The sequence below is a fragment of the Sphaerodactylus townsendi genome, linkage group LG08, assembly GCF_021028975.2.
Source record: "Sphaerodactylus townsendi isolate TG3544 linkage group LG08, MPM_Stown_v2.3, whole genome shotgun sequence".
In the NCBI taxonomy this organism is placed as follows: domain Eukaryota; kingdom Metazoa; phylum Chordata; class Lepidosauria; order Squamata; family Sphaerodactylidae; genus Sphaerodactylus; species Sphaerodactylus townsendi.
The window spans coordinates 3,040,755-3,068,494 of NC_059432.1; the positions used below are offsets into that span (position 1 = coordinate 3,040,755).

At 46.0% G+C, this 27,740-nt stretch overlaps 1 protein-coding gene across 1 annotated transcript; it reads right to left on the reverse strand.

Moving 5' to 3' along the window:
- PPIF (peptidylprolyl isomerase F) lies at positions 1-27,453 on the reverse strand. Its single transcript, XM_048506233.1, has 6 exons — positions 27,113-27,453; positions 17,082-17,112; positions 15,538-15,626; positions 5,989-6,085; positions 3,973-4,048; positions 1-2,506 (listed from the first exon to the last, which is right to left on the reverse strand). The coding sequence occupies exons 1-6, from the start codon at positions 27,353-27,355 to the stop codon at positions 2,371-2,373; spliced, it is 672 nt and encodes a 223-aa protein (XP_048362190.1). The 5' UTR covers positions 27,356-27,453; the 3' UTR covers positions 1-2,370.
- Between the last annotated feature and the right edge of the window lie 287 nt (positions 27,454-27,740).

Below are 27,740 nucleotides of genomic sequence, written 5' to 3' on the forward strand. Positions count from 1 at the left end.
AACATGTAACAAAAATACCATTTATTGATAGTGCACATAAGCTGAACAAGTTGAATCAAGTATTTCAAACATACTCCAACAATGCATGAATAGTACCTTGAATCACATGCCTGGGTCTAATGCTAAACATGTTACCATTGTTACAGAAGTCAACTTGCATGACCAAAAAAAGGTTCTTCACATTGTAACTGCTGACTTGTAGCAAGCATGTCCCTCCCTCAACATGAAGAGTTGGAACCAGCAAGCTTTCTGCTCACACAAGAGGAAAATGCAAAAAAAAGAGAGACCACAGTAGAAGCTTGTGCTATGTCAGACTTAATGGCATCCCTGCTTGGATTTATTTGCAGAATAATGTGCAGCCAGTCCCAGGGTTTCAGGAAGAGAATCCAGCTGCTTCATCATTCTCAAAATGGCTTCTCTAAGATGGAAGACAGGAAAACGAGGAAATTGTTGTGCAAAATCTCACACATGTATGACATTGTGTGTATCTGCAAAACAGAAGATGGCGTACAATCCATCCAACCAGGAGGACAATGGTGGTGATTTTACACACACACAATGTTTTTCCAATCCATTTTTTTAACGCTGGATTTTACTGTGTGAAACGGAAAAATCCCACTTGCAAATGATCTCTAAAGAACACTGAAATCTGTTGATTTCTGTTCGCACGTTGCTACATGCATCCCATCGTATCTAAAAGCGTCTTTAAATAGTTTAACACATTATAGCATACTTAGGGACTAGCTTTCTGCTCCTGTTCAGAAGTGTCCAGTTAAAAAATGGCTCCCTTTAACAGATTTACATGCAGTTAGCAAGCGCCTGGCTGCATTCTGCAAATGCCAGTTCAACACAGGCTGGTCCATTTCCTTGTTTCAAACAGACTGCAACACTTATTTCAGTCATCAAAAATAAAGGGGATCACCACCAGCTACCCTCGCTCACATGTAAAGAGATAAGGCAATTCTATTTAATATTTTTTACTCAGGACCTATGATCTATCTTAACTTGCTATGAAATCTGAACTCACTGTTATATACCTGAGAAGACAATGCTACTGGTTGCTGTGTTCGAGCAATCCTACACATACTTACGCTACAAATCAGTTGACCTTTTTCTCACTGGGAACCCAGCTAACTAATTCAGGGTGTGAGAAAGAAGAGATTCTTCCCAGAATTATTTGTGGGCATCACAGAAGAAACTGGAACAATTACCATGATATCAAAACAGACATCTTGTTTGTGATGTTGATACGATAAAAGCCCTCGTTGTTCAAGGGCCGCTCCGAGTTGCATCAGGTTCATTTGCTGATCAAGTAGATATGTTAGAGAGGGCTTAACGACGACAGCCTGAATTCCTTTCCCCAACATGATTCTATCAACATGCCTAATCGTTTGACTCTTGAGTTTAACATGGTCCATGATAGCACAGCACTCTTGTTTCCAATTCGTCTTTCGAACAGAGCCCTTCCCCATATAGCATTTCAAAGGAATTCACAGTTGCAAGTGGAACAGATTTAGCTAATCTTCCATTTCTTTCATGAAAATTAAATAAGCTTCCTCCACGGTTTGGTCTGTTCCCAGATTTCAGTCCTAACAGTAGGTATGTCACATGTGTTTGCTTTAAGCGACTGATGCAAACATTTAACCTTCTTCACTGAAGCATTTATTGGTGGCCCAAGTAAGGACGAATCCAGAGAGCTGTAGGGAATCCATCAACTTCGCTGCTTACCCATTAACTGCTGCTCCAATAGCCAGGACATGCTTATCTTTTCAGATGGTAAAGATATCCTACAGAACCAAAGTCCAAGGTCTGCCATGAAGGCACTGAGCCTGCTACCAAACAGATGAAAATGCACTTTAGGGAAGAAGAATTACCCGTTAAGTCATCTGAGTGAGCAGTTGGGACTTTTAGAGAGGTCAACAAAACGGTTAACCATTCGACTACCCATGTTTGAAATATCAATCCACAGTTGCTGTAGGTTTGTCAGTGAACAGCAATCAGACAGTCTTTTCAAGCTAGTTAGATGGGAACACACTGGTTAGGATCCTTGACATTCAGCGTTTGCACGTCTGTAATACATTCGCAGTGCTGAGGACTGAGGTACTTGGAGGCTCGCTTACAATCTTGCGCTTAGCGGCCTTCTTTCTATTAGCGGCCTAACTTTCTATTATCAACACACAGAACAATAGTACAGCTAAGTTAAGCTGAAAGCATAAAATCGTACACTTGACCAGTGGATTTCCCCCAATATTTAAACTCTTCTCAACTATGGCTCAGTAAAGTTTTTATTTTCTTAGTACAAAATCCAGGAGAGAAATGCACACAGGAGGCTCCAGAACAATTCTCCAGAGAGGAGCGGTCCTTCTTCTGTTAGGACAGCTGGCCGCAATCGGTTATGACTATTTTCTTTGATGGCTTCCCGCTCTTGGAGCCAAAGGTCTCGATTTTTTTCACAACGTCCATCCCTTCCTTCACGTGGCCAAAGACAACATGTTTCCCATCTAGCCTGCAAGACAAATAAGAACAGCTCGTGAGTGGAAGAAGCAATGCAAAACTACTTCCAAGCTTGTGGCAGTACATAAGTAAGAACATAAGAACATAAGAACTAGCCTGCTGGATCAGACCAGAGTCCATCTAGTCCAGCACTCTGCTACTCGCAGTGGCCCACCAGGTGCTATTGGGAGCTCACATGCAGGAGGTGAAAGAAATGGCCTTCTGCTGCTGCTCCCAAGCACCTGGTCTGCTAAGGCATTTGCAATCTGAGATCAAGGAGGATCAAGATTGGTAGCCATAGATCGACTTCTCCTCCATAAATCTGTCCAAGCCCTTTTTAAAGCTATCCAGGTTAGTGGCCATCACCACCTCCTCTGGCAGCATATTCCAAACACCAATCACACGTTGCGTGAAGAAGTGTTTCCTTTTATTAGTCCTAATTCTTCCCCCCAGCATTTTCAATGGATGCCCCCTGGTTCTAGTATTGTGAGAAAGAGAGAAAAATTTCTCTCTGTCAACCTTTTCTACCCCATGCATAATTTGATAGACTTCGATCATATCCCCCCTCAGACGTCTCCTCTCCAAACTAAAGAGTCCCAAACGCTGCAGCCTCTCCTCATAAGGAAGGTGCTCCAATCCCTCAATCATCCTCGTTGCCCTTCTCTGCACTTTTTCTATCTCTTCAATATCCTTTTTGAGATGTGGCGACCAGAACTGAACACAGGACTCCAAGTGCGGTCGCACCACGACTTCATATAAGGGCATGACAATCCTTGCAGTTTTATTATCAACACAGATGCAGAGGCGACCCCTGTGAAAGGGTCGTTTGACCCCCAAAGGGGTCCCGACCCACAGGTTGAGAACCACTGCTTTAAATAGTACCCTACTTCTATCCAGAGATAGTCTGCCCTGAACTAAAAAAATTATAAAAAGGGGGATTTGTTTGCTCATGTTCATCTGAAAAGACTGCCGATATGCAGGTGTTTGGGAGGAGTATTTTCGGAAATTAACTTCCCCCACACCTCAGGTTTTGTGGAAGCTTTGGTGATGGAAAGAGCAGTAGAATCACAGGCAATCCCTCATGGGATTTTCAAGACAAGTGGTGAACTGAGGTGGTTTTCCACCATCTGCCTCCAGCTAACAATCCTGGATTTCCTTGGCAGCCTCCCATGCACGGACCCTACTTAGCTTCTGAGATCTGATGAACCACACAGTGTGGCGGGCTATTCTGGGACATCCATGTCAGGCACACAAGTCAATGGCTAAACTTTACTTTGGGATAAAAGACCAAGTTGGAAATAATCAGAAGCACTTCAGCAGAGGACCCGAAGGAATGTTAACCGTTTCCAAGAGAGACTTTCACAACTTTTGAAGGTTCATTTCCACCCCAACTAGGAGCACAACATGGTGGCAGTTAACCAAGCTTTATTCAAGCCTTGTTACAAAGAACCAGCGTGTGCATGTCGCTGGAATGCTTACCAATCAGTTTTGGCTGTGCAAATGAAGAACTGAGACCCATTGGTGTTGGGTCCTGCATTGGCCATTGAGAGAACACCTGCAAAAGCAACAAGACATCCATTTAATTTCACCCTACAAAACACGCTCGCCCCATCACAGTAATTCCGCGCATTTTTGAATACAGCTGCTTGTTCTCTACTTGGGTCGTGAATAGAGACGGCTATTCCCCGAGGGTTCACAATGCAATCCATTTGGCATGAGTTCTAAGCGTTGCAAATGGAATAAGGCACTATTTCAGGATTCCTAGAGCATTTCCACAAGAGGGGCCAATTAGTTCAGATCTTCTTGTTGGAAATTCTTCTTAATCCCCTCCAATGTTCTTCTCTTACTCCTGTGCTGTTTTTGCACTCTGCAAAATAATCCTAGGTTGTACTTTGTAAGCACCACTTCGGGGATCCCAAGAGATATTTCAGGCACGCCCAACAGCTTAGGAGTTCTCAAGGGGATTTTTGATTTTTAAAAAAAGGTTTTCTACATGTATTATCACGTTCTCATTTCAAAAGTGGGGGCCCATGTAGCATGTAGACCAACTATTCAAGAAACATCTTTGGCAAGGCTGATGGTGTTTATGAGACAAGAATATAGACAAGTTTAGTAACAGGTTCCCATGGTGGTGGGATTCAAACTGTGGCATAGTGCCAATGGGGCTGGGCAAGGCATGACGGGGGCATTCCTGGGCGGGGTTGTGGCAAGGATGCAGCCGCTGTGCCAGTCCTTGGGTGAGAAACAAATGCACGCAGGCAGCCACGCACGCCGGTGCACCTCCTGCTAGACTGCTTCAAGTTCTGCGCGCTACTGCTGAGAGGAGGGGCGTAACTAAGGCCAAAATCACGTGGCAAGATCACCAATTAGTCACCCCCTCTCGGCACACACAAATAATTCGTAACCTACTCTCAGGAACCTGTGAGAACCTGCTGGATCCCACCTCTGAGAGTTAGTTTTTATACCCCTGCTTATCTCTACCTTTAAGGAGTCTCAAAGCAGCTTATAATCATCTTCCCTTCCCCTCTCCACAGCAGAGACCTTGAGAGGTAGGTGGGCTGAGAGTCCTGAGAAAACTGTGACTGGGCCAAGGTCACCTAGCAGGCTTCATGTAGGAGCGGGGAATCAAACCTGATTCTCCAGATTACAGTCAGCTGCTATTAACCACTGGACCATGCTGGCTCTCATAGTGAAGTGGTGGCGAACCTATGGCACAGGTGCCAGAGGTGGCACTCAGAGCCCTCTCTGTGGGCACGCGCAAACAGAGTCACCCCCCTCCCCAACATCTAGGCTGGCCTGGGCTGCTGGGCTCAATTATTAGCATTAAACCTAAGACCTAGTTTTGGGGAAACAGTGTAGGTAACCCTGTTAAGCGCTGTTAAACCCCACTGATTTTCATGTGAAGAACTAAAGCACGATCCTACCTGGAAGTAAGCTCGGTTGCTGGCAATGGGGCTTGATTCTGAGTAAACCCTCCAAGGGTCGTGATTCACCCATTGGAAGAGTTGCATGGTTGCTCCAAAGCAAAGCCACCGACTTTCACCAAACTTACTCCCGAGTAACGCACGCCTCAGAGCCAACCATTTTTTCTAAACTATAACTTCAGTATTCAGGTTAAATTGCCATGTTGGCACTTTGCGATAAATAAGTGGTTTTTGGGTTGCAATTTGGGCACTCGGTCTCAAAAAGGTTCGCCATCACTGTCATAGTGGGACACATTTTCTACAGAATAATGAGGTCACCCAAAATCAGCCACAAATGGTCAGTGAATCAGTGATTCAGCTGAGCAGTGTGTGTGTCCAGGGTCTTGTCTGGAACTCCTCCTGGAGATAACAACCCTGGACACTGATCATGGGATGCAATCAAAATAGCTATCCTAGGGAGCCAAGTGTGTTGTCCATAAGCCTATCGTACAACTGACAAATATGTAAGCAGGTTCTGGAAATACAAGTAACTGTTCTGGCAAATGTCATAAGACAGAGAGACGTCGCTTACCTGCCCCAACGTGCTTCAGTTCGAAGTTTTCGTCAGGAAACCGACTGCCATATATAGACTTGCCTCCAGTGCCGTTGTGATTGGTAAAGTCGCCACCCTGAAAGGAATTACAATTATTGACAGGTCTGTGTAGTAACTTATATTGGGTCTGCCTAAATAAACTCATAACCCGTTAATGAATACCTGTAATATGGAAAGCTGCTTTTTAGAGGAATCAAGCACAATGACTGTTTGGACAAATACAAGATCTGGAAACTACAGCTGTATTTAAACCCCAACTGGGCAAAGAGTCTGCAGGTGGTCTTCCAGCAACCTCTGTTTTTTTAGCCTCTCATCTGTCATATGGCCCACTTTACAGTGGTCGGATACACAAAGGCCTTTGGGTAGTTGTGAAGATTGTTCCCACTCAAAGCCATGTGACAAAGCACATACAGCGCGGCCTCGCTATTTGATCGCAATTGAGCAGTCTTGGACTCTCAAGCTTCAATGGCCATAACATGGCGAATGGTGCGTGTCTGCTTAACTGGTTTTTGGCGGGGCAACCCGGTTGCCTGATCCTGTCTTGTGCGGTTCACAAGTGATGGAAATCTCCTTTTTGCCACTTCAGCTGGGATACTTTTCCAAGAGCAAATAAAACAAAATGTGTAAACGGGCATAAAGACACACAAATCTTGACTTCAAAAAGACGAAGTCCTCAGAATTATCTTTTGTTCATAATTCTGGCATCACACAAAATATGTATGGCGTGAAGGGAATGAAAAGGGCCAGAAACTCTTTAAGAGCTGCCTGTAGAGAGCAATGGAACATCCCTTGCCCGAATTTGGTTGGAAGGGCTTGACAGGGGAGCGGGTGCCGGGGCAGTGCTGGCTAGAGAAGGTGGGCCTCTAATCTGGAGGACTTAGCTGCCATGTGGGAGGTGGGTATTCCTGTCTGGTTCCACATCTGTGGGTCCTAAGCTAGGTGGGCACGGAGAGGAATTGGGCAGGACACGGTATGGGTGAGGCACGCTAATCAGTGGCTAAGCTAACAAATCTTGCGAACAGACAATCAAAGCATGAGTTTGATGAGCAGTGGGAACTGCATTTTTGTATATGTGGCGGAATCAATTGCTTAAAATAATAATTAAAATAGCAACAACAGTAACAAGTTGCTGAATCTTGATTTTCAAGTCATAGTATTTCACAAGAAGGTCGCAAAATACCATGGTTTGAAAATTGGGATCCAGTGATTATGGCACAAACCAGCTGAGGTTGGCAACCCGGGCGCCATTCTGAAAACACTAGGGCAGCACTTGAAGAAGAAGAGTTTGGATTTATATCCCCCCTTTCTCTCCTGCAGGAGACTCAAAGGGGCTGACAATCTCCTTGCCCTTCCCCCCTTACAACAAACACCCTGTGAGGTGGGTGGGGCTGAGAGAGCTCCGAGAAGCTGTGACTAGCCCAAGGTCACCCAGCTGGCATGATTTGAAACATCTTCAAATCGACAAAATTAACATCTGTCAGATTCAGAAGGCAGCCCTGCTGGGATCCACAGGAATACTACGCCGATACATTACAACATCCTAGGCCTCTGGGTGAGGCTCCAATTGTACTGAAAGGCCAACAACCAGCTAAAGATCTGGCAGCTGTGTTATCAAACAACAACAATAATATCAAAGGAGATTAAAATTAGAATGATAGGAAACGAATGAATAGGCTGATACATTATTAATGTTAGTAGTCAAGGCTATAAGCAATTGCGTATCTGGGGTGTTGTGGGGTTTCTGGGCTGTATGGCTGTGTTCTAGTAGCATTTTCTAATCTTCAGAGGATCTTCTGGAGATGCCAGCCACAGATGCAGGCGAAACGTCAGGAGAAAAGGCTACTGGAACATGGCCATACAGCCCGGAAACCCCACAACACCCCAGCGATTCCGGCTGTGAATGCCTTCAAGTGTGCTGAATGAAGTAAATATGACGAAAGGTTCTCTCTTTAATTTGTTTCATGGCTATATTTTACTGAACATTAAGATCAATTTATTGTTAATCTGTCTGTTACATGGTTTGATGTTCTTTTTATAAATTCTTATTATGCTGTGTGTCAATATATCTAAAAAAAAACCTAACAAAAATAATAGAAAATAAAGTTTGAAGGTGGAATGGTCAGCGGGGGCCAGGAAGGAATCAACATGTGGTCAGAGAAGGAAGTGGCACAAATACCCTGAAAACCCTCGTTGTCAAGAAGTTGCAGTAAAGAAACTTTTCATCATAACTGGCTTAGTGTGAGTTATTGCTGTATGAGGGAATGTACCCAGTCTGTTGAGGCGGGCTCAGGCACTGTGGGTGGGTGTGCTACACAACCCCGGGGCTACAAGATGACACAGCGTGATACACTTCATGTAGAAACTTTACCCACAATAAAAAATAAAAGAATGTTTAACGTCACCACACAGCTACACAGTATCTGTCAGCTCACTTTGTGTAACTCACCACCGACAGGTTCTCCAGAGCCTTAAAAGTCTTGCTGGTTTTCTTACTGAACGAAGCCAGCTAAGTCATTATGCAAGTTATGCGGTTTCAAGGTGAAATAGTCACTTGGGGGGTGAAGTCTTTTAGGGCGGAACTCGATGCAACAGCGGACACGTGGCAAAACATACCGGCGTCTACTACTCTCCCCCCCCCCCCCCCAACAAGTATGAAAGTCAGAGTCTGACACAAGGTCACACTGGCCACATCCTTAGCAGCTGCAGGTGGGGGGTGTGGACACACAGTGCCATGACATCACAATCACGAGACATTTCACTAAGAGTCATGCGAGTGCTAAACACAGGGATACCGTTTGGGCAACAGCTGTGCGACACCTAGAAAGAATTTGGCATGAATCACTTCGTCTCCTCGGGCTTCGTTTGGCTGAGGATTTTCAGGTTGAAACTTCAATCAGGAGAACGAACGAATCGGGATTAAGCTGCATTAGCAGCTAAAGGAAAAGAGAGGTCAGCCTAGATTTTTGAAGTGTTTCTACACTGCTTACCTACAGCACACAAGACTGTACCTGTAAGGGGCTTTGAAGGGTTGAAATATTTTATACCTTCTCCCACAAAAAGATGATAGGAGGTGGTTGAATCAATATGCCACATCTTCCTGGAACTTTTTTTGTGGAGAAATGCTCTGCAGGGGTTCTAGCGGCTGCCTCCCCCCCCCCCTTCTCTTTTAAGATCAGAGAATCGTATTTAAGCACCAGCGTCATCAAAACCATTATCCCCTGTATTGTTAAACATAGTACTTTGATAAAGAAGAAGAGTTTGGATTTATATCCCCCCTTTCTCTCCTGCAGGAGACTCAAAGGGGCTGAAAATCTCCTTGCCCTTCCCCCCTCACAGCAAACACCCTGTGAGGTGGGGGGGGGGGGGCTGAGAGAGCTCCGAGAAGCTGTGACTAGCCCAAGGTCACCCAGCTGGCGTGTGCGGGAGTGCACAGGCTAATCTGAATTCCCCAGATAAGCCTCCACAACTCAGGCGGCAGAGCTGGGAATCAAACCCGGTTCCTCCAGATTAGATACATGAGCTCTTAACCTCCTAAGCCACTGCTGCTCCTTTTATAGTGCTCTGGACGGCTATCAGCAACACTTTTAGTTGGGAAACAAAAGGGCAGGTACAACTGTTCAAAAACGCCATCGGGGGGGGGGGGGGATAACTGCTCTTTTATCCAAGTGCTATGTTTAACAATGTAGGGCACAGGTGCCAAACTTGCGGCCCTCCAGATGTTATGGACTACAGTTCCCATCATCCCCTGCCAGCATGGTGGGAACTGTAGTCCATAACATCGGGAGGGCCGCGAGTTTGACACCTGTGATGTAGGGGATCATGGTTTTGACGAAGCTGGAGCTTAAATACAATTCTCTAATCGCAAAAGAGAATCTGGGCCTCTTTTACCTGCGGGGGCACACGCATCCGACTTCCGAAGAACGCACAACCGCACTGTCATCTTTCCGTGGAGAAAGGTACAGAACTTTGGAAAGTTTCAAGCCACTATGTGAAATCATGAAATTCCATCCCACTGTGAACAAACAAGACTAAAAGCTTCTTCAGAGGGTACATTTACACAACCACACTTTGTGTACACACTTGGCCAGTTTCTCTAGTTAGTCTGAACAGGCTTGCTTTGTAAACTGCGGGATTACGTCTCAATCTGAGTAAAAATGACTAAGAAGAAGAAAAGAATAAGAGTTTGGATTTATATCCCCCCTTTCTCTCCTGCAGGAGACTCAACGGGGCTGACAATCTCCTTGCCCTTCCCCCCTCACAACAAACACCCTGTGAGGTGGGTGGGGCTGAGAGAGCTCCGAGAAGCTGTGACTAGCCCAAGGTCACCCAGCTGGCATGTGTGGGAGTGTACAGGCTAATCTGAATTTCCCAGATAAGCCTCCACAGCTCAGGCAGCAGAGCTGGGAATCAAACCCGGTTCCTTCAGATTAGATACACGAGCTCTTAACCTTCTACGCCACTGCTGCTCCTAACATTGCAGTCCAGCAGCTATTCACATGGTGAAGTGAACCCTAACTCTTTTCACCCAGCATTGTTGAAATGGGGGGGGGGGATGGTCACCTTACTAGAGGGCATCAAGAGGTAGTGACGCAGATGCTGAAGACATGACAGATGAACAGCTGTCAAGTTGATAGCAGAACCAGGAAGTAATTTCACCGCATGTGTTCACACAAGATTCCAGCAACAGGTGACACACGTGTTCCAGCTGTGGTCACAATACCTGGGGAGCCACCTCACAATGCTCTCTGGTAAAGAGTCCACACTTTCCTTCTCCTTCACTGGAGCACCACTGTGCGACCCACCACACAAACCATTTGTTACGTGGCTGTAGGGCACTGATGGCGAACCTTTTCGAGACTGAGTACCCAAATTGCAACCCAAAACCCACTTATTTATCGCAAAGTGCCAACACAGCAATTTAACATGTGTTACTCGGGAGTAAGCTTTGTGGTAGTCAGTGGCTTTGCTTTGAAGCAACTGTGCAACTCTTCCAACAGGTGAATCACGACCCTAGCAGAATTTACTCAGACGCAAGCCCCATTGCCAGCAACCGAGCTTACTCCCAGGAAAAGGTTTGTGCTTTAGTTCTTTGCATGAAAATCAATGGGGTTTAACAGGGTTGCCTACACTGCTTCCTCAAAACTAGGTCTTAGGTTTAATGCTAATAATTGAGCCCAGGCCAGCCTAGATGTGTGTGTGTGTGTGGGGGGGGGACTCTGTTTGGGCGTGCCCACAGAGAGGGCTCTGAGTGCCACCTCTGGCACCCGTGCCATAGATTCGCCACCACTGCTGTAGGGTGATCTAATGCTGGCATCACATTTTGGCTACTTTCCCACAACTCTCCAGGGGACGTTAAATTAGGGGAAACAATTCTGAGCAAATATGTAGGTTATGCCGGGGGGTGGGGGGGGAGAGAGAAGGGGAAAGTGATCGACAACAGGAAGCTGAAGAATAGCTGTCTATACCTGAGCAAGCATGACTGCGCGCTAGCCATTATTTAAAAAAATGTTTAAATAGTTGAGAATGAGTACCTCTAATTTTACATTAATTAGTTGCATCATACTGGTCTCATCTCTTGTCTCTGGAATGGCAAGTATCATTTCTATAACTCGGGGGGGGGGGGGGGGGAACTTTCTCGAGCCTGCAGGCTCACTTGGAATTCTGACGTGGCACAGTGGAGGCTGCAGGAGATGGAGCCAGCCACAAAATGACTGCCACGGCTTCACTTCAGAAACACAACACAACTCCCTTCACCGGGGTGGCAGCTGAGGTCAAAGCAACCTTTTAAAAGCTCTGCACAGGCAACCAAATCTCCAAGAGTCAATCAGAAGTCTGGTCAAAAGCCCAACCTACTTCCTAAAAACATTTGGACGGTATGAAAAGAGGGATCGGCCGGTGGCATATGCCCCCCACGGGTCCCACGCTGGGGACCCAGCTATAAATTTGCAGGACAAGGGCTGCAATCCTACAGCAGAATTTGAATCTAAATTTCCTAATGGCCTACTTGAAAACCGCTACCCAGTTCTTAACAAAAACAGGCATGTCATCATACACAGCAAGCAAGCCATCAGTGCAGATTCGGCTTACGTTCCTTACGCTGGCTGTGTGCCGCCTGCACCGTGCCCCGCTTCTCCAAGATACAATCTTCTGTACTTTCTTCACAGCAATTGTGAATGAGCATCCCAATTGGAGCATGCCACTTTGTGCATGCTCCAAGTCACGTTTCACTGACTCAGAACTGATTAATTGTCACACAGACCAAGCCTATACTTATTTGAGGCGAGGTGCCCACGGAGATGCCTGAGATGATCTCCTCTGAAATATCTATGCTTCCAACAGCAAAACACAGCTTAAGGTCAGGAAACAAGAGGCGAAAAAAGCTCGCCAGCAGCTTTATGGCCAGCAGCTTTATGGCCCAGTCAAGACTCATCAGAATTCCCCATGGGTACCCTAAGCCCATTTTTGTAGTCAAAGGGCCCCTCATTTCTAACACAGCAAGATAACTTGGAGTATTCTAAAGTAGGTCTCCCAAAGCAAGTTGAGAAGGCACCAGTTATTTACTCCTCCTTTTGCTAAGCAACATTCATAGGAACCATTTTACAGAAGAAGAAGAAGAGTTTGGATTTATATCCCCCCTTTCTCTCCTGCAGGAGACTCAAAGGGGCTTACAATCTCCTTGCCCTTCCCCCCTCACAACAAACACCCTGTGAGGTGGGTGGGGCTGAGAGAGCTCCAAGAAGCTGTGACTAGCCCAAGGTCACCCAGCTGGCATGTGTGGGAGTGCACAGGCTAATCTGAATTCCCCAGATAAGCCTCCACAGCTCAGGCGGCAGAGCTGGGAATCAAACCCAGTTCCTCCAGATTAGATACACAAGCTCTTAACCTCCTACGCCACTGCTGCTCCTGGCAGCAAAAAACTCAATAGACAAAAACTGGAAATCTGAAAGATATTCCAACTGCTGGAGTCTGGCTGAATAAACTACTGGAATATGACGTGACAGACAAATGATCAACATGGTTAAAATGTAAAAATTTAGAAAATTTTCTTAAAGATCGCAACCCTCTTTTAAATTATACTAAGCAAAGAAATTAGCTCATGCATTTGTTAACATATGTACAACATTAAGATTAAGAACTGAATGCCGGAATATATAACATTTTAAATCAATGTACTAGTGTGGGACAGTAGGGGTAATTCAAATTATAGTTGCCAAGAATAGTTTGTATACTCATTTAGAAAAATGTAAGAATCTAGAATAAGGATTGTTAGAAAATGCATTACAATGAAAATGTGAGGAAGTGAACCAGATGTGTGTTGTTTTTTGTTTTGTTGTTTTTATGGTGGTGTAAGTTGTGTACAATTATGTAGATACCTCAATTGCTACAGCCAATTACAAACTGTCCTTTAAGTGGCAAGCCAGAATTCCTCTGTTTCTGTCAAAGGGAACTTTGACTGTCAAAAGCTTACACCCCGGATATCTTGTTAGTCTACCACAAACAAATCCTGCTGTTCTACTGCATACCAACATGGCTACCTTCTTGAAACATACGTTTACAGTCTCCCTTTTTTTAAAAAAAAAATTGATGTATTTAATATCTGTTTTCTTTCCAAAGTTGACCCCAAAGGAGTTTACAACATTATTCTTCCTATCTCCATGTTATCTTCACAAGAGCTACCCTGTGAACTACCCTGTTTCCTGCATGGCAAGGGGCTGGACTTGATGGCCCTTGGGTGTCTCTTCCAACTCTATGATTCTAAAATGTCATAGCACAGTAGCAGAACACCAGCTTCGCATGCAGAAGGTCCCAGATTTAACCCACAGCTTTTCCAGATAAAAAGTTTGGATTTATACCCCACTTCCCACGCCTGTGAGGAGACTCAAAGGGGCTTATAACATCCTTTCCCTTCCTCTCCCCACAACAGACACCTTGTGAGGTAGGTGGGGCTGAGAGAGTTCTCAGAGAACTGGGACTAGCCCAAGGTCATCCAGCAGGAACGTAAGAGCAGAGAAACAAATCGGTTTCACCAGATAAGAGTCCTAAGATCACGTGGAGAAGCTGAGAATCAAGTCCAGTTCTTCAGACCACAGCTGGATTCGACTGGTTGTTGTGGGCTTTCCGGGCTGTGTGGCCTGGCATCTTCAGAGGTGTATCACAGAGTGAAGTCTGTGACACACTGTGTCCTTCTCTCTGTGATACACCTCTGAAGATGCCAGCCACAGATGCAGGCGGAACGTTAGGAACAAGATCCACCAGACCACGCCCACACAGCCCGGAAAACCCACCACAACCAACATGGCCAGATTCATTATTACGCAGCTTCCTGCATTTATTCAATGGGCTGAAAGACCCCAGCCCAAAGTCATTCAGTAAGCTTCCGGATTGGACCAGAGGTCACCCAGATGACAGCGTGACACTCTAGTCACCGTAATTCACTGGCTCTCTAAAATTCCCCCCATAGCACTCAAAATTGGTGTGAAAAAATCTCCTTATATTAACATAAGTGGCATCAACAGCCTGGCACACAGGACCTTTCTAAATGATGACTGAATGCGCAGGGAAGGACAGAGGGGAATGTACATGCTGACGCCGCCCCGGCTTCTGTGGGGTTCCCACCTACAGAGAACTTCCTCCACGCAGACACTCCCTCCGCACGATCGGGGACACTGCCGTGCAAGCGTTACCATACCAAAGGGAAGGAGCAGATACACGAACACTTTGCCGTGTATTTGCACCATGCGGATGGCCTAGAAATGGTGCAGAAGTGGGGGTAGTGCAGCTGTGTGCTCCATTCTTCCCTCCCTGCACATTCAGTCAGTCGGTGAATAGGTTGAATGGAGAGGGAAGGTGTGATTTTAGCACCATGTTTCCAAGGAACCGTCAATGCGTGTTCGGTGGTGGTTTCCATAGTCTACCGTGTTTTCCCGAAAATAAGACAGTGTCTTATATTAATTTTTGCTCCCTAAGATGCGTTATGTCTTATTTTCAGGGGATGTCTTATATTTCTGTGTTCTGTTCGTCAGGCATGCTTCCAAACAAAAACTTTGCTACGTCTTACTTTTGGGGGATGCCTTATATTTGGCACTTCAGCAAAACCTCTACCACGTCTTATTTTCCGGGGATGTCTTATATTCGGGGAAACAGGGTATATCCGTGGTGGCGAACCTTGGCACTCCAGATGTTCATGGACTACAATTCCCATCAGCCCCTACCAGCATGGCCAATTCCACCACGGGTCTATATGCTGGTCGGGCAACAGATGATATTCTGCAACAAGCTGTGGGGCCAACCAAGATTCCCTGGTGCAACAACGTCACTACACAAGGATGCCAAACATTCACACGCTGCATCTGACTAGGAACAGGAGAGTGCGATATCAGAACGTGCCGTTGACGCATCAGCGTTTTGGCATCCCGTCAAATGCTTCCTTCCGCAGCCGACTGCAAATTCACTGAATTGCAAAACAAGTTCCTTCAGCTGGCTCTTCAAAGCTTCGAGCAACTTGCAGAAGGTTTTTTAATTCATTACCTGGCACATGAACGAAGGAATCACTCTGTGGAAGGTAGATCCTTTGTATCCAAAACCTTTTTCGCCAGTGCAGAGAGCTCTGAAGTTTTCTGGTGGAAGAACAGCCAGGGGAAAAAAAATTAGCAAACGATATGCTGTTCCGTGCCATCAGAAGCGCAAGACAAGCAATTGTTAAACAAACCCACACCAACACGCCTCTCGAGGAAACAGACGTAACAAGTCTGGACACGTACCAGCAATAGCTATTGAGTCTCCCAAAACTTCCTCCTACCCCTTGCTGAGATACAGAGGAGAGCAGCGGATTTAAAAGGCTTTGGACAAAGGGGAAAAAGGACAGTTGCCACCTCTCACAGGCACAGCTGTCACTAGCATGAACAGAACAAGGACCTAGTTTTCATTGAGGCGCCAAGCACTTGTGGATGGTATCGTTTGAGAGTACAGACAGGCGCTCAGGTAAACGACTGCTTCCATGTAAGACAAAACTCCTTCTGCATCACACTTTATACATTAAAGGGCAAAAACAGACTTCTCTTTGACTGCTTAGCTCCCTTCCTAACATCTAGTTTTTAAGCTAGATGTCAGGAAGGCAGATTGTGCCCCTGTAACGATGGCTCAGTTGAATCTCTGGCCCACCAATTACTTCACTGTCTCAGATTCAAGGAAATCAGATCCAAGTATGTGAATCTCACTCCTTTACATTTACCCAATCTCCCCGATTTAATTAGATTACACTACTTGTTGGACAACCCTGATCCTTCTCTCTGTATGATAGTGGCAGACTTTCTCCTGGAAATTACTAAACACCAGTAGATTTCCTTCGTCCTAACATGTATATCCTGTATTGTATATGCTTTTTAATCTGTTTTTATTATTGTTGTACTGCTGTCTATGCCAATAAAGGCTTGCTTCAAGATGTCAGGAAGGCAACTAAGATAGCTAGGAGGAGGGAACTACCCTTCCCCCCTCCCCCAATAAACAGCTTATAATGTGTGGTGGTACAAAGTGGTGTCAAGTCACAGTGGAATTGATGGTGACTCTGTAGGATTTTCGAGGCAAGAGACGCCTCTCTGTATCAATCATGAAAGTACTACCCAGGGTGGTGCCTGCTTAGCTTCCAAAATCAAGCTCACCTGTGCCAGCTAGGCCAGGGCTACAAGATGTAGTGAAAGCAAATAATTTGATCACACGAGCCCCCAGTCTGTCAACAGAAATGGTAAAGCCCAGGACTACAGCAAACAACACAAAAATCTTCATATGCTGTTTATTATCACAGGGGGGTTTACAAAATAAGGTGACGGGCGACTCTATAATCTCAAAAATCTTCATACTGTTAGCATTCTGGAAAGCGGGAGCATAATGTATGAAAAATTGAGATTGTGAGAAAATCCATTTTCCTACATTCCCACTCTTGAAACTACAATGCCAGTTGAAACAAGGACATTGGTTTCAGATAACCCTTTTGATTTGCTTTTGCGTTCTTGCCAATAAGATCTAAACAAAACCTTTCTTTAAAGAATTAAATATGGATGAAAGCACCTTCTTACCTGCTGTTTTGGGTACCACATCAGCATTCAGCTATTAGAAAAGAGAGAGAAAAGACACGTTAGAGCTTAGCTTAAAATATATAGCCACGTCTAAAAAAAAAAAAAAACAATGAAGATAGACCCCGAAGAAGGTGGCAGAAAACTTAATAAGACCAACACAATAAAACCCCTATTAAGGACAGCCATCAATTACAACAAGACAGGGCGCACAAAATTATCACCGCCTTCCTTACAGATCGATCTTTTGTGGAGGCAAGATAAAATTTTCTTTCATTATCTGAATTAGGTGAAGCCCACTTTTCTCCCAAAGATTTAGCAATACAAGGAAGATTGTAAGGACTACTTTATGGCTTACATTCCCAGGTTTCCTGAAGGAGGAGGGATTTACGTTCACATAGCGAAACCTTCTCCCATATCACCCTGGAAAGTCCACCAAGACATTGACCCTCACCGACAGGGGTTTTTTCTGAGTGGGATATTTAAGTCTGGCGAGGAAGGGGAAATGAAAGAAGGCTGCCAGCCGCAAAAATAAATTGCACAAACCCCGGAAAAACCTCCAGGGTGGCTATGCCCGTATCTTTGTTTCCATTCATATTTCACAAAAACTGTCTCTCCATATCAAATGCTAAACCCATCGCATTTTTTAAAAATCGGGGCAGTATATGCGGCTCTTCACTTATCCATTTTATCCTCATAATAATCTTCTGAAGTAAGTTAGGTTGAGAGTGGGCTTTTCCATGCAATTAATTTAAAACATTTTGAGGCGGGAAATAGAATGTCTCCACCATGGAGTTCCGCATTGCTTTTACCCCCAAATGTTCCATCTGCAGCCTCAAAACTTTTAAAAACAAGTCCCTGATTGTAAGGTTGCAGTTCGACCTTGGAGAGGTTCTCGCCGGAGGTTTTGGCTGAACGGCCGGGAAGGGGAATTTTACTGTTTTGGTTATTTTTTGCTTGCTTGCCTGTGAGAAATACTGTGTGAAAATCTGCCTTGTTTATATTCCTCTGGCGGGAGCCCGTCTGATGCCCTGTATAAGCAGTTGCTTGAGATCTGGGGGGTTAGTTCTCACATTGCCTGTTCCTGACTAAGAATGCCAGCTCAATAAAGAACTTAACCCGGTTGCTTTTGACTGGACTTTACTGGTTCGTTACACTGATCCTAGGTCAGTAATGTCTAATGCTACCCTGAGGTTCCCTTTCTAGTTACTAATTTTGCCCACATGTAGAACATTAACTAAAACCACCTACAACCCAATTCTACTAGTTTCAAAGTGTACATTTAAATGAACTGTGTTCAGAAATGTTATGAGCATATAAAGACCAGAGAAGATTCTGCGTTTAAGGAACGGGATAATTTGCCTTCCCCTTCTCCTGGCATTAAAGGGAGTATAAATCTTTCCCTGGGACTAAACCCAGAGCATAAGGAGAACACACACATCACATTTTCCCTTATTGTAAATACATTTAATAAATGAACAGTTGGTTGGTTTGGAGGCAAAAATAGTTGATGAGTGAAGTACAGGCATCTTAAGAAAAGCTATGCGGGATCAGACCAAAAGACCACCCAGTCCAGCATTAAGTTTATCCCACCCATGTTCCCCTGCCTCTAGTACTGGGGGGAGCAGATATCCACCTTCACTAGAAGCCACTGATATCTCCACACTCCATGAATCCGTCCATCCCCCTTTAAAAGCCTTCCAAATCGGAAGCAAGTTCACTGATCTTGCAGCAAGTTCCACTGGTTAACTACATGCTGTGTGAAATCAGTGAAGACTGTGCACTTTGCCCCTAAGTGTCAAAGGCTGTGCCCTCCTACAGATTGTTCGAAATTCATGTATATTTACCATACACACTATCTACACATCTTCAAGGAAGGGCTTAGCATCTCTTGGGGACAGACTGAAGGACCACGGGAAAGGGAGGAGCGATAGTTAAACGTCACGTTCCTGCAAGCAATGGGGAATTAATTCTCGATCCTTCCCAAATTTCAAACCTGGTTCACCAAGCAAAAATAAAAGCCCCACGTGTTAATAAAACCAGCTAGGAGGAAATCGCTTCAGGGTGCTCTGATCCAAAATGATCTCAGGGTCATAATGACCCGAGTCCAAAAGTCCCTAAACTTAGGGTCAAAATGCCAGCATTTCTCTGGAGATAAGAGCCTTCCTGCTAACAAAAACTGCAGTCATCTCCAAGTTGCTTCAGAAGCCAGAGCTCAACTGACATTCATATCTCTTTAAAGCATTCAGGAAAACCTCATTAAAACAGGCCAACAGAGTCATATCAAGATTAACCAGGAAGTGTGGAAGGAAGTGTTGAAGGCTTCTTTTTGTTTATCTGATTCTATGTCTCATGCAGATCTCTAACCTTGCCTCCTGAGAGGCGGAGCGAATTTACAGAATGGAATTTTTCTGCCTCAATTGCAGATTTATTTAAGTACAAGAGGGACAGTTAGGTGCAATATTTAGGGACAGGTGCAAGGACATTTAGGGGTCATCCCACTTCATCCTCCCACACTATCTCCACGTTCCCTTCCAGAAACCGCCCACACCCACACCCTCTCCCTTTTCCTGCTTCCTCCTCTCCTTCCCACTAAACCAGTGATGGCAAACCTTTTTGAGACCAAGTGCCCAAATTGCAACCCAAAAGCTGCTTATTTATCACAAAGTGCCAACTCGGCAATTTAACCTGAATACTGAGGTTTTAGATTAGAAAAAACAGTTGGCTCCAAAGCGTGCGTTACTCGGGAGTAAGCTTGGTGGTAGTCGGTGGCTTGGCTTTGAAGCAACCGCGCAACTCTTCCAATGGGTGAATCACGACCCTAGGAGGGTTTACTCAGAAGCAAGCCCCATTGCCAGCAACCAAGCTTACTCCTAGGTAAAGGATCGTGCTTTAGTTCTTGGCATGAAAATCAGTGGGGTTTAACAGCGCTTAACAGGGTTACCTACACTGCTTCCCCAAAACTAGGTCTTAGGTTTAATGATAATAATCGAGCCCAGCGGCCCAGGCCAGCTTAGATGTGTGGGGGGGGGGCACTCTGTTTGCATGTGCCCACAGAGAGGGCTCTGAGTGCCACCTCTGGCACCCGTGCCATAGGTTCGCCACCACTGCACTAAACAATAGGGCTAGCTTTACCTGTATCTTAAAGTCACCTGGGGGCAGCTGCCAGGCCTCAGGTTGCCAACCTGCTAGTGAGGCCTGGAGATCTCTCAGAATAACAACTGGACTCCAGGTGACAAATCTGTTCCCCTGGCTGATTTGGAAGGGGAATTCTATGGCATTAAACTCGTCTGAAAACTCTTTTCTTCCCCAAACTCAGCCCTCCAAAGATCTACCTCAAAACCTCTAGGAATTTCCCAACCAGCAGCTGGAAACCCTAACCAGGCCTTGTCTGGCCCCAAATGAATACTCCTTTAAAGGCCAAAACAGGCCTGAAAAGGGCTCTGGACTCCCCTTGTCTTTTACTCACAGAAACTGAAGCCCAGAATGCTATGGTTGCCTAGCAACAGCCACTGAGGGAATCCATCGCTTAAAGCCACAGGTGCCCCTTTTTATCAATGTCAGGTTTTTTGAATCCCCAATGTATTCTCTTTAGTTCACATTTTTCTATAAACTTGGGGGCCTTTTCAGATTTGCAGAAAAGGACAGTCTTGCCAATTCACAGCTTAGCAACTGGAATTAAGCATCCAAGGATCTGGCTGACTTCACTGTTAGAATATAAGATGATGATGATTTTGAAGACTTCTGTGATCGGGAGCAGCCATCTTGGGTGGGTGGGAACAGAAAAGGAATGCTGCAGATGAGGTGCGTGCTTAATGCCCTGTGCTGAGATTCAGTCTTGCGTGACCTCCACCTTTCCTAATCACCCTGCTGCTCACCAGGAGTCACAGGGTGTCACCTGCCTATGAAACTCCACACAAATCACCTGAAGACATTACTAGGGCATTACAACGCAACACATGACTCTCAGAAGTCATCCTTGCACATAGAAAGATCTTGTCAGAATGGTAGCTGTTCAACCTTTCTAGAGAAGCTCCTGGAAAAGTGGTAGAAGGTCTGGAATCCATGCCCTATGAGGAGTACGTTAGGGAACTGGGCATGTTTAGTTTGGAGAAGAGAAGGATAAAGGGGTGACAAGATAGCCATGTCTAAAAATCTGAAGGCATGCCATGTTGGTGAGGGAGCAAGCTTGTTTTCTGCTGCTCCAGAGCCTAGGCGAACCTTTGGCACTCCAGATGTTATGGACTACAATTCCCATCAGCCCCTGCCAGCATGGCCAATTGGTCATTCTGGCAGGGGCTGATGGGAATTGTAGTCCATTACATCTGGAGTGCCAAAGGTTCGCCATCACGGGCCTAGGACAAGAAGTCATGGACTCAAGGACCAGGAAAAGAGATTCCACCTAAACATTAGGAAGAACTTCCTGGCAGAAAGGGCTGTTCAATAGTGGAATACGCTGCTTCGGAGGGTGGTGGGGTCTCCTCCTTTGGAGGTTTTTAAACAGAGGCTATATGGCTATCTATCAAGGGTGCTGTGTCTTCCTGCATGGCCCTTGTAGTCTTTTCCAACTCTGTGATTCCATGACTTCATACAGCACCGCAAACACATAGCTGAACTTCACTTAAGCTCACAGATTGGACTCTTCCCTTTTCCACCCTGTTCATAAGGATCTTCTTCATGGCTGCTTCTGCCCAGTTCAATCACACCACATGCAATGTCTTTCCACATCTTCTCACTCCGACTGATCTTCTAGCACAGCTGGGTCAAGTTGCCTTTCCTAGATGCTACTTGTCCAAGTCTCAATCTTCACATTCAGAACGGAATCAGGCCAAACGCACACATATAAAGTCTCCAAAGCACACCTTCTGTGCATACATGGTGAACATTGGGGCCTTTGAAGCTGAGGTATCTGACAACACATGGGTAAGCCAGGCCCAGAGAACATTTAGCAAATACAGCTTCTGCCCACAGAGTTGAACGGCTGATTAGAAACAGCGCCATGCCCATTCGGGGAATACCCAAGTAGACAATGTGGCCTAGCAAAACAAGATGGCCTTTGACAGGGGTAATCTCTCTCCCAATTCCTGCTAAACGATGAACGAACTCTCCACCTAATTTACATCACAAGATTGTCAAGATGAAGAAGAAGAAGAGTTTGGATTTATATCTCCCCTTTCTCTCCTATAGGAGACTCAAAGGGGCTGACAAGCTCCTTGCCCTTCCCCCCTCACAACAAGCACCCTGTGAGGTAGGTAGGGCTGAGAGAGCTCCGAGAAGCTGTGACTAGCCCAAGGTCACCCAGCTGGCGTGTGTGGGAGTGTACAGGCTAATCTGAATTCCCCAGATAAGCCTCCACAGCTCAGGTGGCAGAGCGGAGAATCAAACCCGGTTCCTCCAGATTAGATACACGAGCTCTTAACCTCCTACGCCATTGCTGCTCCTTTGATAAAGATGATAAAAATGGGATAATCCCTCCAGCCCTTTGGAGGGACCAAGTCCACAAGTGTGAGCAACCAACCACAGTAACCTACAAACTCTTCTTTTTCATACTGTATGAAGCAGAGATGGCCCTTAACAGCATTTTGGATTTGATTATCTTCTGTTTGTTTCACTGAGGTGACTGACCAGGCCACCATTTCCATGTGCTCTATTCTAAAAATGTCCCCAGTGTTTGAGGCAGAGAAGATAAGGCAGGGGATTAGGAATTTAAATAAATAGTTACACATTACTGTGCCTATTTATCTCGGAGAGGGGAAGGAAGAACTGTCACCAGTTTATTCTCAGAAAGACACAGAACTGTTCTGTTTAAACCTGAACCACCAACTCACAACAGAAAAATTAAAAAAATGAGTGTATTGACTGTGTTTTTCCTATTTTCTGAAAACACATCTGTCATAATTTGAATCAAACTATGTTTTAACTCTGATGAGCACAGTTTAACATATATTGTGCGCCCAGACCTATTTGCCTCCGAATGGTATCAACTTCTTAAATCAAAAATCCACTCTCTAGGTTTAATACTTGAAAATCTCTGTATGCTGTCACCCAGAGAGATTCTGCAAACCCTAAAAAGCAGACTTCTAGAAGAGGAATACCATATCTTGTTGGGCCAAGCAAATAAATCATGCTCACCCCTTTCTGTCGGAATAGTACCAGAACAGGGGCACATAGCCAAATATCTTGAACTATTAACTGAACCCCAACAGAGATGGATTATTACAAGGGCCAGATGCAATACTTTCCCATTCGCCATTACAAAGGGTCGCTACCTATCTATCCCTCTCCAGGATCGGGTCTGTCCACACTGTAAAAACCAAGTGGAGACTCTCGCTCACATTATACTTGACTGTCCGAGATATTTGGGTATTAGGAATTTCTCTCTAAGACCTGGGCTGGTCTTAGACAAATCTGAAAAAGACTCTGACAACTCTGTTGTGGAGCTTTTGTTAAATAACACAGAGGCCGTGCTCTTGGAAAAAGTAGCAAAATTTCTTTTACAAGTGACAGAATTTTCTAAGTAACGTCCAATGCTAGATACAGTTGATCTGTCTGTTTTTTGAATGTACTTTTGATTTGAACTTCAGAAATGTCTGTAATGCTCTGGAGCCATTTTAATATGCCTAATAAAGGTTGTTGCATTGTACATCTGTCATAATTTAGGGTTATACAGCAGCTGCATGGTCATCTGTCAGGAGTGCTTTGTGCGTTCCTGCATGGCAGGGGGTTGGACATGATGGCCCTTGTGGCCTCTTCCAACTCTATGATTCTATTATTTAGGGTTATATTTTACAGTTTAATTTGATGTTCGTTTTATGTATTCATCGGATTTTAATGATGTATGCTATACGTTGTTAGCTGCGTTGAGCCCCGATGTGGCAGGGGAAGGGGGTGGGATAGAAACCAAAGCCAATTAAAAAAACAATTATTAACTGTAATCTGCCCATGAGCTAACTTTTCAGGTCCACAAGCTTCCCAACGCAACCCTGGTTGTCAGATTCTGTGAGGAAAGGCAAGAAATGGGCATTATATGGGCACACGCGCCAGCTAGGTGACCTTGGGCTAGTCACAGCTTCTCGGAGCTCTCTCAGCCCCACCCACCTCACAGGGTGTTTGTTGTGAGGGGGGAAGGGCAAGGAGATTGTCAGCCCCTTTGAGTCTCCTGCAGGAGAGAAAGGGGGGATATAAATCCAAACTTTTCTTCTTCTTCTTCATCTAACTACTGCCTGATACAGAACCGTGGAAGCTTTCTCCAACTGGAATCCTATGAGGTTCACAGAATTAAGAGACTACTTTATATTTCATATTATTTTGGAGATTAGCTGGTCTAACAAAAAGCTTTATGATTTTTGTTCTGCCAAGAGTAAGCCTGTCACAGTTTTGACACATGGAGAACTTATTTACTTTATGTATATATCCCACCTTTCTTCCCAGTGGGGACCGAAAAGCAACTTATATTGCTCTCCTCTCCTCTATCCTTACAACAGTCCTGTGGGGTAGGTGTCTGGCCCAAGGTGACAGTGAGCTTCCATGGCAGAGCGGGGCTTTCAATTCCTAGAAGTGCAATTTAACAAAGCTGGCTCTTGAGGGCAATTTAGCAAAGCTGGCTCTTGAGGGCAAGTGAAATCTGAATCCATATTTTTGCTGAGTAATAATTCCCTCCTGACTAGTAACACAGAAAAGATCCAGGTGAGAAGTTGAGACTTATTGCACACCACAGTGAGTCAGTGAAATACTAAATTTCCATATCACAGTCAGAGGCTGATGCTACGCAATAAAGGAAAAGCTCCAGAGGGAATCAAGTTATCCACTCCCAGCCTACCAGTTCCTTCCTATTTAAAAGGTCAAAAGCCCCCCACCCCACCCCGTAGCCTCTTCAAATGTCTCATTTTGTTGCTTTTATTGTACCATAGTTTGTAGAAAAGTACAGACTGCCTGTCTCAACAGAGAAATGGCCTAAAAATCTGAATACAAGATGACCTTTCCCTCTTGAGGAACAGACAGTTCAAACATTTTGAATCTGATCTTGGCGGTTACCTTCTCCCCTATCCACTTGCTAAGGTCCTATGGAATATGTCATTATTCACTGTAACAAAGAAAGCAGACAAAACAGGGACTTCTCAGCTTTGGCACCCTCTGCCAGTGATGAAGGGAAGGGAAACTGCGCCCGGGACATGAGCTGCCTGCGCACCCCCTCCTGCCCCCGACATATAACAGCAATGGCAGCGCCCCGGACAAGCTGCCCCGGATGTCCCCATTCCTGCTACACGTCCACCCTCACCTCACACCTTTTTTGCCAAGTTTTAGGCACTGCATTTACAAAGGTTTTATCCTCCCAGATTTTTAGTGATCACTGTTATGTTTTGTGCCGGCGGCCAGATTTCTATCTCACCTGTTTGGGATATTGTTTCTGCTAAAATTAAGTCTACTGACATTTTACTGTTCTGCTCTCTTTAGCGCCGTGGTGGCAAACCTTTGGCACTCCAGATGTTATGGACTACAATTCCCATCAGCCCCTGTCAGCATGGCCAATTGGCAGGGGCTGATGGGAACTGTAGTCCATAACATCTGGAGTGCCAAAGGTTTGCCACCACTGCTTTAGTGAGACAGCATATCAAGGTATCAGCACTGAGAATTTCACAGCTTTGGGCTGAATGTGTATTTTAAAAACCACAGCCCAGATCTGTTTGCAATCATCTCACTCCTACAATTCAATTCTCAAAACAGACCAATTTATTTTTCCCCAAGTTATGACACAGAAAATTCTGTTGTCAGAATTTACACAACTTATTCTTTGCACTCTGGCGCAGCAAAGCCCGTCTCCGCCTCCCAGCAACAAGGTACAGCATTCCTAATTAAAAGAGCTCATTGCAAATAACTTTGGGTAGATTTCGTCTCTCTTTATTTTGGACGCTGATCAGGTTTATCGCATACGTATTTCTGAACGCCAGGTGTGTGTGTGGAGGTGGGAGATTCAACTTTTTAAAATGGGCTCGGGGCAACATACAACATTCACACAAACATGAAATAATAAACCACTGAAGCATCCAATTACACACAATAAAGAAAGAAACACTGAAGCACCTGATAACCCACAATACTGCCCAAGAGGCAGCTGGCTTGGCCACACAGCAATGCCACCCATTTTTTAAAAAGTGATTTCCTATTGACTTTGCTAAGCTCCTCTGACCTTGAAAGAAACAAGCCGCTGAATCCAGAGGCGGTGCAGAAATTCCCTTCTAAGTGAGCCTGCTAAGGAGCTTTCCGGGATTCCTGAAGGTCGGAATCCCCACCTGAAAGGTGAGACCCCAACACACCTTTCCGGGCCTGCCACAGGTGAGCAACATCCCTGGCATGGATCAAACACGCAAATTCTCACCAATAAAAGCCCTACTTTTTCAGGCACCCTCCCCAGGTGTACTGAAGACACTAAAGAACTGGATTGCAAAGTTTTAAATAGCATTACAGACTTTTAAATATATATAAAAAGGAAAAAAGGTCACTTCATGGACACGTTTCTCCCGCTTTCCTCTTACAACAACCCTGTGGGGTGGGTCAGGCCGAGAGTGTGACCCGGCCCGAGGAGCTTCCGTGGCCGAGGGAGGATTTGAACCCGGGGCTTCCAGTCTTCCACGTCAACCCTGGCGGGTGGGTGGGTGGGATCCAGATCCATCTCTTGGCTGAGTAATAATTCCTTGTTTTCCTCCCCGGTGGGGTCCCATTGGACCACCAAAACGAGCCCCTCCAGGGACCCGCCCCCCCCCGCCAGTCAATCAAAGGGAGGGATTCGAACCTGGGTCCGGCATGTCTCCGCCCCCCTGCCAGCAGCAGCAGCCACGTGTCCCCCCCCCTGCCCCTCCAGGTGCTCCCCCCCGCCCTTGCCAGCGGGCCCAGTTGGCTCTCTTATTAGGGACGGAGCTCGGCAGGCGGACGCCCCACCGGTGAAGCGCCCCCGGGAGCGCTGGGCAGCCCGCAAGGGCGACCCGGGCACGCGCTCCCCGCCGGGCCTGGCAAGGGCACCTTGGCGCGCCGCTCACCTCCAGCACCACGCGGCCCAGCGGCTGGTTGTCGGCGCCCACGTCCAGGAACACCACCGGGTTGTCGTCGTCGTCGCCGTCGTCGCCCCCGCCGCGCAGCCCGGTGGCGCTGCTGCAGAGGCGGCGGCCCAGCTCCGCGGCGCGCAGGGAGGACCGGGGCGCGGAGGGCGAGGAGAGCGGCAGCTCCCCGGGGGCCCGCGAGAGCAGAGGCGCCCAGCGGCGGGCCCAGCTCAGCGCCAGCATCGCGGCCGAGGCTCCTGTCCCGCAGCCGGGAAGCGCGCGGTCTGCCTGGACCTGTCGGAGAGGCCGGCGGGCCGCGCGCGCGCTTTTAAAGCCCTCCTCGCCACAGCGCCCCTAGAGGCCAGGAAGGGCGGCGGCGTGCCCGTGACGTCAGCGTGAGCCGCTGACGTCAGAAGCGCGCGCGGGGGGCGCCCTGCTCCGCCTCCCTCACTGAAGGATACACGTGTGTGTGTGTGTGTGTGTATATAGTAGCACGTTTATATAGTAGCAGAAGAGCCAGCTTCTCAGTTGCTTTTTAGATATGTTTGCTGATTATAGGGGAGGGTGACATGGAGATAAAAGTAAGAAATAATTTCTTTCCTGATACACAGCCACGGTACTGTACATT